Genomic DNA, 11,283 nt, shown 5'->3' with positions numbered 1-11,283 from the left:
TTTAACTATATCAATAAATATCAAAAGATAATATTTGCCAAATCGTTTTTGATCTAGGAAAGATATTATCAAATATTCTCAAAAACTGATTAAATNTGTTGAATATTTGAAAGATATTAGATATAAGATAAAAGATTTTATTAACAGAAGATTCAAAGTCCAAGCCCAATCAAGCCTATATAAAGAGACCCAAGGGACTGCATTCATTCACCACTTCTCTCTCTTATTTCATCGTGTATTCTACTCCATTCATGGAGAGCTAAGCATCTAGGGCTATTATGCTGTAATTTCATTATGGATTCTGAGGTTAAGTGAATTAATGCAATTGTTTATTTTGATTATTGATTTAAGTTGTTCTCTCTGTGTCTTTCATCTCTCTATCATATTAAAAGCAAAGATTTTTGCACCATTATGTGTTTGGATCTACTTGCATATTAATTATATGAGTTCTAGGGTTTCTAGGTTTAATTGAAAATCTACTTTGATTTAATTTAGGAACTTTCATATGATTAAATGGTTTTTACTATCAACCAAAGTACATTCTCAATTGATAGTAAAAACCATTTAATCATATGAAAGTTCCTAAATTAAATCAAAGTAGATTCTCAATTAAACCTAGAAACCCTACAACTCATATAATTAATATGCAAGTAGATCCAAACACATAATGATGCAAAAATCATTGCTTTTAATATGATAGAGAGATGAAAGAACTTAAATCAATAATCAAAATAAACAATTGCATTAATTCACTTAACCTTAGAATCCATAATGAAATTACAGCAGAATAGCCCTAGGAGCTTAGCTCTCCATGAATGGAGTAGAATACACGATGAAATAAGAGAGAGAAGTGGTGAATGAATGCAGTCCCTTGGGTCTCTTTATATAGGCTTGATTGGGCTTGGACTTTGAATCTTCTGTTAATAAAATCTTTTATCTTATATCTAATATCTTTCAAATATTCAACANATTTAATCAGTTTTTGAGAATATTTGATAATATCTTTCCTAGATCAAAAACGATTTGGCAAATATTATCTTTTGATATTTATTGATATAGTTAAATAAGGTAATTATTTAACAATATCAAGTAAAATATCTTAAGATATATTTTCTCCAAAATATCTTTAAAAATATCTAACAGATTTAAACTTGCCCAAAATTACATTTCAACCCTTTTTATTTTATTCAAATTTACACATAAGTCCAAATTTTCCTCTAATTGCACATTAGCCATCTCTTTCTTTTCAAAATGTCATAAGAGTCCTGAGTTGACCAGATTGGACCATCTTTGACCATTCAATTTCATGTTTTAATGAATAAAATTCTAACTTCAGCTGTACAAATAAACATTAAAACATCCAAAATAATTTATGAAACTAAGAATCACATTTTAAGCATCTTTAATTCACAAACCCAATAAATCCAATCCTGACAAATTCACTTTAAATCAATTATTTAAGCATAAGAATCTCATAAAAAAATTTGGATTCTAAAACATAAATATGGACATAAATATGCACTCATCACATATACTAAACTTTCAAATTGTACAATCCAAAATATTTACAGATTTTATAATCTAAAAAATTTTAAAATACACAATAAAAATTTATTTTTAACTTTGAAAAATTGAACAGGTTTTAAGAAAAGAAAAATAACTTTCAAAAATCATTTAACTTTTCTATGATTTGTAAATTATTTTTTATTTTCAGATTATCTAATCTATATTTTTTTTAATTTCTAAGTTATATAACTGAAAAGGAAAAACTATTTTTTTATACATGGAAATGAAGGAAAAAGCTGCCTTAATATGATTACATTTTTAGTAACCAATAAAAGTGGTGGAGAAGTTAATGGAAGATTCCAAATGAATTTGAATCTCTGCAACTTTTATTAAACTAAATGTGTTTTTAATCGACTAAGGCAAATATCAAGTTACAAAAATGAAAATATGAGAGTCAGTGATAAACTGTTATTACTATTATTAATGTTGCTATATATTTTATTTAACTTAAACCTTTAGAGTTTTATTATACTACTCAATTATTCAGCACTGGAAATATATGTAAATATTATCCACCAACGCCCTGATGGTTCAGAGACATTATTCCTCTCCAATCAAAATAAGGAAAAAAAAATCATTTAAGAGAATATTAGAAATTAAATATATTAACTTATGAGTATATACTAATTTAATTTATTTTCAGCATTTACTAAAATTAGTATAGTTAAGTCAAAATTAATCTTATTTTCAAAAGATTATCATCATCAGTATTAACTAAATCAATAGTACTAAAATTTATATCAAAATAACAAGGGTGTTGCTTCCTCTACCATTCCAAGTGCTCCTGCACCTCCTCATTATTTTCATTTATTTCAAAAATATTCTACATTTCTCTATAGAGCTGTCAAAACGAGTAACCTGACCCGACTCACCACGGGTTGGTCAATTAGTGAGCCAACCCAACCTGACTCATTTATTAGCAAGCCAGAAAAATCTGAACCCGGCTTTACCCACCATGGGTTTGTGGGTAAACGAGTTGACTCATTAGCCCATTTAATTACAATTTTTTTCAATAAAAAAATTACAAACTTTCTATATTAAAATTTAAACAAATTTCACCCCAAAAAATGATGTTAAACTGAAAATAATTCAAAATAATAATAAAAAGTACAATACAATCCAAATATCATCCAAAAACAAACACAAAAAACCCGCTCCTTGAAGAATTTCAGTGAGGAAGTGAGGAGTGACAGCACCGTAAATGAGAGCAAGTTCCGTGAGAGTGATTTGTGAGAGCAGAGGTTACTTTTTTGGCATACACAGTGAGTGAAGAGAGTATTTTATTTTTTAGGGTTTCATAAATAAAATAATAAATTAAAAAACTAAATTTAGGTAAGTGGGTTGACGGGCCAACCCGGCCCACCACGGGTTCAATCAGCATGAGCCAGATTTAAATGAGCCGGGTTAAAATTTGACCTGCATAAAAAAAATTAATTTTTTCAAACCCAACTTGGCCTGAACCCGTGGTGAGCCGGGTTGGCTCGCAGGTTATGACCCATTTTGACGGCTCTATGATAACGATCTAAAAATCGTTATTTTCATGCTTAAATATGATATCAAAACACACCCTTTACGACTTAGAATGAGCTTAAAATCAAGTAAAACACTTAGTTTAGTCATGAGAGAGTCAAAAGTTGGTTTTAGAGATATTATGCTTGTTTTTGCATTGTTTTGCAGGGTTTTGATGAGAATTGAAGATGGAAGTGAATTAGGACGAACTTAGACTCAAAAAGGAAGAAGAAAAAGGAAGAAAAGAAGAGTTTATGCACCGTTGAGCGGCCAAAACCAACGTTGAGTGGCCAGAGCGATTAGAGGTAAACCGCTTAACATTTAAAGTGACTACTGAGCGGTGGCGCGGCTAGAGGGAAATCGCTGAGCGGTTTAATTAGGCGTTGAGCGGTTATCTGTTTTTATTGGGCTTAAATTCTGTTACTTTTTTGGTCTATAAATAGACCTAGTGCGATTCAAATTGTAATCTTTTGGCCAAAAGAGACGTCTTGAGATGTTCTACACACCTTGGAGGAGGTTCCTTGGATGCTTAGGCTCCAAGCTACCAAATTTAGGGTTTATTCTCCCATTCTTTCATTATTTTTCATCTAGATTCACCATGTCCATGGTGAACTAAACCCTAGGTTGTTGGGGAACAATGTAATCTTTTGAAACTCTCTTATATCAAAATTCTTATCTTCTTTATATGCTTGCATATGCTTACTTTATCAATTGTTGGGTTCCTTACCTTTGCTTAATGTTTTTATCGTTTAACTTATTCGGTAAATGTTGTTTGTCTTTATTGATACGGAGACGTACAATAATATCATGAACTGGGGGGAATTCCTTGATTATGCTAATACCGCCTAGAGATAGGGGTAGGACGATCAATTGTATTTTGCTTCCGTTTATCATGCATTATTAGTTACTAGGGGAAACTAGAGATAACAAGCCAGTAATTAGTAATAGGCTCTTTTCGCCAAGAGATTGGGTTTAGGGTAGACTAAGAAAGTTTGCATGACAATATGATAAATAAGAAAAGTAGATAAGAAGGGTAGATATAAGAGGGTGGATAAGATGAAATTGTAAACCCCAACAACTCCATTCATCCATAGTTTCTTCTAGCCAATTGATTCACTGCATTTTGCGTGTTTATTTTCGTTCTGCATCCAAAACCTAAAATTAATTTCTTCTCAAGTCTTATGCAATTAGTTTACATGAAAGTTAAGGCCTAAGAGTCCTTTGGGAAAACGATACTCGGACTTACCCGTTTTATATTACTTGATAACGATCTGGTACACTTGCCAGGGACTTAACACTCTACCTCCCCACTATTTTCTTTTATTCCAAAAATGCCCTACACCTCCCCACTATCCTCAATAATCTTTCTCTTTCTCTATCTCTATATTAATGGAACATTTACATGGCTCAGATTTGAACTTATGATATATTCCCTTAAATAAGTTTGATTCAATCTTATTTTCACTGTTCCATATATTTTTTTTTTCTTCACATTACTTAATAAGTGGTAAAATTTTGTTCTAAATTTCTAGAAAAATATTTATATATGTGTGTGTGTGTTTTTTTTCTTTACATTTAATATCTATAATCTTTAACATTATATTATGTTTTAACTTACCGACTTGTTTGACTCAAATAACTTGAATAAAATATTTAATTTATTAGATAAATAATATAAAAATATTATTAAATACTTAAAATATAAAAGAAAAGTTATTTGTTAAAGATTTGGAATTTATTTAGTTCTTTCATCATTATAAAGTTAGTATATAATAATAATAATATATTATTATTTTCTATTAATATTATTATGTTTATTATTTTGTATTTGCATCTAACTTTTAAGTTTATAAAATGGTAGTGGTAGAAGCACAAATATTAAAGTTTCCTCTGAATTTTATATTTTGCAATATATCACTAGTTCAAATATGAGCCATGAATGTTCATTAATGCAAAGAGAGAAAGAGAAAAATTGTTAAGGGTATTTTTGGAATAAAAGAAAATAGTGCAAATGTGTAGAGTATTTTTAGAATAAAAGAAAATAGTTGAGAGGTACAGGAGCATTTCGGGTGATGGAGGAAGCAACACTCAAATAACAATTAGTAGCTTTTAGTTAAATTAGATTTTCTTTCTCAAAAATAATACTACAGAAAAATTTCTTAAATAGATCCACTGAAATATTATTTTTCAAGATCGATTTCTTTAGAGTTAGTTTTTTTGTCTTCTAAAATGGGGAGAAAAAATAAAAAATAATTAAATATTAAAAATTAAAATTAAAATTATGAAAAGGTAATTTAAAATATTGACTTTAAATTTTTTTCCAATAAATCTATATGAGAAAATAAAATTCCAATAAGACATTTTTTTTTGCTTTGGAAAGGGATTTCTTTGCTTTGGTCACAACAACTCAAATTATGCTGGGTTGATTTCAAGATATTATGATAAACCTCTCAATTTAGAAGATTTATTCACAAGAGAAAAATCTAAAGAACAATCTATCCAATTTTTGTTATTATTTATCTAAATCATTACAACTATCTCATGAGAAAAATCATTTTTTCTCATATATGAATAAGTTTGATGAACATTATAGTTACTCAAACTGAGAGAGACAAAGAAGATGCATCAAATTTTTTGCATCAGAAATCAGAGTTGTTAGGTCCATTAAATTCAGTAGTGATAGTGGAAGCCAGGTGTTAGTCAAGGAATTGGAAATTTTAGAAGGTGGAAGACAGGTGTGAGCAGCAAAGTGGACCGTTCGATTTTTTACGATAGTGTTTAATGTGAAATTTTAAAAATCTGATGCCACTTCTGCATGCACCCTTCTTCTCTAAACTCCTGAACTTCCATTTTCTCCTCCTTCTCTCTAGATTTCTCCATCTTCTCTCTACAAATTCTCACCCTCTTGCTATTCCGATCATCTTTCAGGCAAAACCTAAGCATTCCTAGTGCCAAGCTCTGTCAGTTGAACCAATCGAATTTCGATTTGAGTTGGTAAGTTAGAATCCTCTTAATTCTTCGAAGTTCATATGTTTTGATGCATGCAAGTACTGTTTAACTTGCATGTGTTCTTCAAATCCTTCCCTAAAACTGTTTTCTATCATTGATTCTATGGTTGGTTTCTCTTCACCAATTAGAAGCTTGTAGGAAGTCTTAGAAGTTGCTTGCAGTCTCAATACTACTGTGGAAATATAGAAGTTGTCTCTTGGATTCAAGGTAAGGGAGGATAGTAATTTAACTAAGTGTTTCTGTGTATGAAATGGCTGTATGTATGCTTAAAAATTCAAATTTACGAAATTGTTTGTATGACCGAGACTTGTGAATATTGGGTTTTTTGTTGAGGAACCGTTCGGGTTTGTATTAGCTTGGAGGAAGTGAATGAGTGAAAATGAGAAATTGAGGTTAAAAATGAAATTAGACAATGAAGTATGTTTGGGAATGTTTAGTTAGACTTGTTAGAGCCTTTAAGTTCTTTTTAAAAAGTATTAAAAGCGAGAAATCATATTTTAAGTCATTAGGTTCTCAGTCTGCATAATTTAGTTGGAATCTGTCATGAAACTCTTTAGATTGTTGTTACTGAGGTTTAAATATCTTTGAATAGGTGTGAATGGATGTATGATTCGAGCTTTAAGGATTAGAAGTTGGCCAAAATGTTTTAAAATGGTTGTGTTAGGTGTTGTTCATAATTCTGCAGAAGTTCTGCAGAATTACGCAAAATGCTAAAATGGTTAGTATTAATCGTTCGACCTTGTTCTGCTCTCGGTCATAACTGGGTTGGCCTCTTTAGAGTCTTACCAGTTCATGACTGTTTGGTCTTTCAAAGAGTGTTCGGTCTTGTACTGACACTCGGTCTTTCGAAGAGTGTTCGGTCTCTTACTGGCACTCGGTCTCTTGAAGAGAACTCTGTGTTGAAGTCTAGTGTGCGGTGTTCGTTGTAAGCGTTCGGCCAAAACTCCAAGTGTTCGGCCTTAGACTATATTACGTTTATACTCGAGTTCAACTTGTTACATGACCGTTCGGTCATGTTCTTGGGTAAGGGGTGTTCTCACCCTTCGGTCATGTTCATAAGTTATAACATTACTTTCTTTCAGTCTTCCAGATTCACGGGGTCGTTCGATCTTTTGAATGGAAATTCCTTTGTGCAAAATTATATATATTGAATGATGAGAATTATGTTAGTAAAGTATGGTGAAAGAGAGTTCCAAGGTGGAATGTCTCATGAATGGTTCTGATTGGTAAAGTATGAATGTGGTCAGTCTATGTTGTCGTTCATCCTGATATTTCGTGATTATTCCTTCTCACGTAGAGAAGGGTAACTCATGCGTGGGAATGGCAGGAGGTCCTTGTCCATAAGGTTGAGATGGGCAGTATAAGGACTAACCTCGGGTGGCAGCTGTTGAGGGCATCCCAACTACTACACAACTCGGGTGCTAAAACATCTAGCTACACAATTCATACAATCTGGATGAGTCAAGTTAAGTGGTCGGTTATTATGTGGTTATCGTTCGGTCATTGCATGAAATGTATGTATGATGATTTTATGTACGATGTGTTTATCTGTATTTCTTTTGATCTCTGTTTTAAATAAGGTGATGCTTGGATTAATTAAATTACTTCAGCTTACCCTACTTTCTTGCCTTGTCTTTCATTGTCCATTTGGTTGTTCTCTTCACTGCAATGATCATCCTGTGGATGTGAGCAGAATGTGATGTAGTCTCTGGAAGAAGCGTTGGAAGAAGAGACTCCTGAGGTTTAGTTAAGATTGTTCGGTTCATACTTACTACTGTATGACTGTTCGGATTGTATAGATCTTTTGGAACCATTCGGGTTGTAGTTACTTTTGTAGATCCACTCGGTTTATTAGTATGTTTTGTAAAGTTTTAATTCTGTAATACTTCTAGAGAATTATACTTTGTCAAAATCTCCTAATTGACTGAACTGTAATATTATTATGCATATATTCTATGATATAGTTTATGCTATATTTTTTGGATGTTACAAAAGTTATTCAGAATTTAAATAAAAAGATTGTTATATAATGTTTGTGACATTTTCCAATCCAATTTGAAAGAAAAGAATAAACAAAACCAATCATTCCTTGCTCTCATCCAATGAAATTTTCCAACACTTGTGATGGAAAAACTAAAATATAATCAACCGACGAGATATGGAGTCCAAATTCTCTCGAGTTTTTGGCGTTCTTCTGCTAAGCCTTGAAAATATACTATGTTGGTATATTCTAAAATATCAAAGTCAGTTTTCATCAGTATAATTTGGGTAGCACTAAAAATTCAACAAAAGAATCCAAATTTCATGATGAGAAATATCTCAGTCTTCATTCCTTAGTTGATTTTCCCAGTTCTTCATCATCTCCAGAAGAATCTCATTCCATGTGTCTATAGGTCCAGGCAAACACCAATGAACACAATCATTCTGCACATGCTTTACATTTCCATTAACAAATGGAGAAGGGTTCATATAAGGACCCGGATGGCCATCTGGTCTCAGAAATGCTAACTTGGTCACATCCAATGCCTCCAACCTTAACCTTCTCCTGGCTTTTGCCTTGGCTTCTTCCACTTCTTCAATCTCAATCTTTCTCATCTCAGCATTCATTCCTTCAAGTTGCTTCTCCTCATTCCTATAAGGCTTAGTCTTTGGACAAGCACCAGCCTTATCCCACTCTCCTTCAAAATGATGTGGTGTAAATGTTGTCACAATCACATCAATTCCTCTGCCTCTAGCTCCTCTCCTATCAACTATGCTCTTCAAGGTGGTCCTCAGGGCTTTTCTCAACACATCATAAAAACCAATCTCAGTGTGATTAAGACCAGGACAGTAATGGCAACCTAAGACTGAATCTCCCTCATGGTAAACTGCCGGAATCAAAAACCAATGCCCAAATGATAACACAATCAAGTCCATTTCACCCATGTACCTTGCCCATCTCTCATCCACATGATCCAAGTACAATTTGTTATTAGGGTCAGTGCTTGATTTTTCAATGCCATGCACAAGAAAAGGAGACCAATACAAGGAAACAGTTGCATTGAATGAGGGAAAGTTCCACCTGCTGAACTGGTTTTCCTTTCCAGTTTTGTTGCTGTAGACAAGTTTAGGAGTTGAAGCAGTGGCTAACATGCAAAGAAGGGATTCTAATTGGTTCCTTGCCATAGAGTCCCCCACAAAAGCTACATGCTTGTTCTTAATGAGTTGGAGAAAAGTTTGAGGCTCAAACCTTGGGAGGTTGCACTCAATTGGTTTCCATCTCCATTTTAGATATTCCAAGTCAGTCCTTCCATGAGTTATGCAGTTCCTACCTTCTTTGATAGTACCACATGTTGTATCATTGTACAAAGGACCCTTACTGTCACTCACCCATTCACCATTGAAATAGTCACATCTAGTCTCATTAGTTTTTTCCCTTTCTGCAATAAAGAAAAATAAAGTCTTGTAACACATCCCAGGTTTCTAATCATGTTACAATTCAAGGCACAAACACATAATTTTAATTCGAGTTAAGTTACATGGTGCTTCTTCTTTTTTCCCATTAACTCATCAATTGAGTTTCATAACTAAATTGGTGAATTAAAAGCAAAACCAGAAATTAAAAACAGAAAAAGTAATTCAAAACAGGATAACAGTTTTGGTGAATTAAAAGCAAAACCAGAAATTAAAAACAGAAACAAACATGTCCTAAACTTGGTGCCAGTCTAACTATTTTATGTAACTACGCATACATATACATATTAGACCGAAAGATGAAAATTTGAATGAATATTTAACATATACAACAAGAAAAAGTGAGAACTTTACAATCTTATGATTAAGGGTGCATGGAAATACCTGCAGAAGAAGGTGGAGAAGCAGAAGCAGAAAGAGAAGAAAGGTACGTGATGGTGTTGTTAGAGGAAAGGGGAAGATGAGGATTAGGAAATGGAGAAAAGGGTAAAGGGTAAAAGAATGAAATGGTAAGGAGGACACAGAGAGTCCATGGAAGAAGTCTTTTCATAAGGGAGAAGGATTTGTCTCTGTTGAATAAGTCAATAGTTCCCATGATCAAACCCTTTCTTCTTGCTGTGCTTTTCCCCTTATGTGTTTTCAGCAGAGAAGAAGAATGAAGAAAAGCACTGTAGTTTTTGTTTTTTGCAGTGATCATGTGAAGTGAAAGTCAAAAGGAAGATAGAGACTGAGAGAAGCAGGTTTCATGGGGTATTTGGTTATACAAACACGTAGAGAGATCTCTATGATTGCTCTCTCTTACTAACTAATCTTTTGAAATTGTCATACGATAAGACTTTTCCAAATGCTAATGGGTATATTTGGAAAATTTTCCATAAAATCTTTTAAAAGTAAAAACAAAAAATTAAAACAAATTTATCAAATTATTACAAGTTTAGTTAATTTGTTAGAAGTGTTTTTTTTTTTCCTGAAGTTTTAAGTATATGATACATATTTTTATTTATTTGAGTCTATGTATTTTAGAAAGATGTGATTATTGGTTTTGTTTTCTAGTATTTAATTCACTTTTTTTTTTCTTCTATCTCTTTAAACTCACTTATCAATTCACTATTTTTCTAAGTGCAATTTGATTGACTAGTTGGAGAAAATTGGAAAGAAAAATCGCATTTTTTTTTTGTTTTCTTTTTATGTTTCTAATCTTACTACACATTTGTGTGAATGCTACTTTAATGGAATTATTATCAAATTTAATGATAGACAAATTAGACTAATTAATCTTATCTATATTTAAATGTGGAATAGATTAAAATGTTCCATTCTACCTAATTTGATCACACAAATAATGGTAACATCATTCTTTTACGCAATTTAAATGGGCGAATATTCCAACTAAAAATAAAAGATATTTGTTAGCACTTAATAAAATGGATTTTTTTAATGAAATTTAATTATAAATTCTCAAATTTATAAGTTATTCAAACTTAATATATATATATTTAACCAAAACGACTGAATGTCGCATGAGTCGTGGGGACACCTAGTTAACCAAACCAAACAAATAGGACTCCATGTGTCGTGGAGTGAGGTTAAACAACCAAATGTTGAGATAGAAGACCCAGATCTCTCCGGATCTGTATCTCGCTACCGATTGTTCGCCTCATGGACAGTCGACACCATTTCTGGCAATCCGACTGCAAAGTGTGATTCATCCCTTACACCAACTATATATGTATGTATATATATATG

The 11,283-nt window shown here is 32.2% G+C and overlaps 1 protein-coding gene across 1 annotated transcript; it reads right to left on the bottom strand.

Moving 5' to 3' along the window:
• Window positions 1–8,093: 8,093 nt before the first annotated feature.
• On the bottom strand, window positions 8,094–10,279 carry LOC106754970 (protein ALTERED XYLOGLUCAN 4-like). Its single transcript, XM_014637044.2, has 2 exons — window positions 9,922–10,279; window positions 8,094–9,503 (listed from the first exon to the last, which is right to left on the bottom strand). The coding sequence occupies exons 1-2, from the start codon at window positions 10,232–10,234 to the stop codon at window positions 8,404–8,406; spliced, it is 1,413 nt and encodes a 470-aa protein (XP_014492530.1). The 5' UTR covers window positions 10,235–10,279; the 3' UTR covers window positions 8,094–8,403.
• Window positions 10,280–11,283: the final 1,004 nt, after the last annotated feature.

This window comes from Vigna radiata, unplaced genomic scaffold (genome assembly GCF_000741045.1).
Source record: "Vigna radiata var. radiata cultivar VC1973A unplaced genomic scaffold, Vradiata_ver6 scaffold_300, whole genome shotgun sequence".
Classification (NCBI taxonomy): domain Eukaryota; kingdom Viridiplantae; phylum Streptophyta; class Magnoliopsida; order Fabales; family Fabaceae; genus Vigna; species Vigna radiata.
Note: the sequence above shows the minus strand (reverse complement) of the source record. Positions and strands in the feature narration are given on the sequence as shown.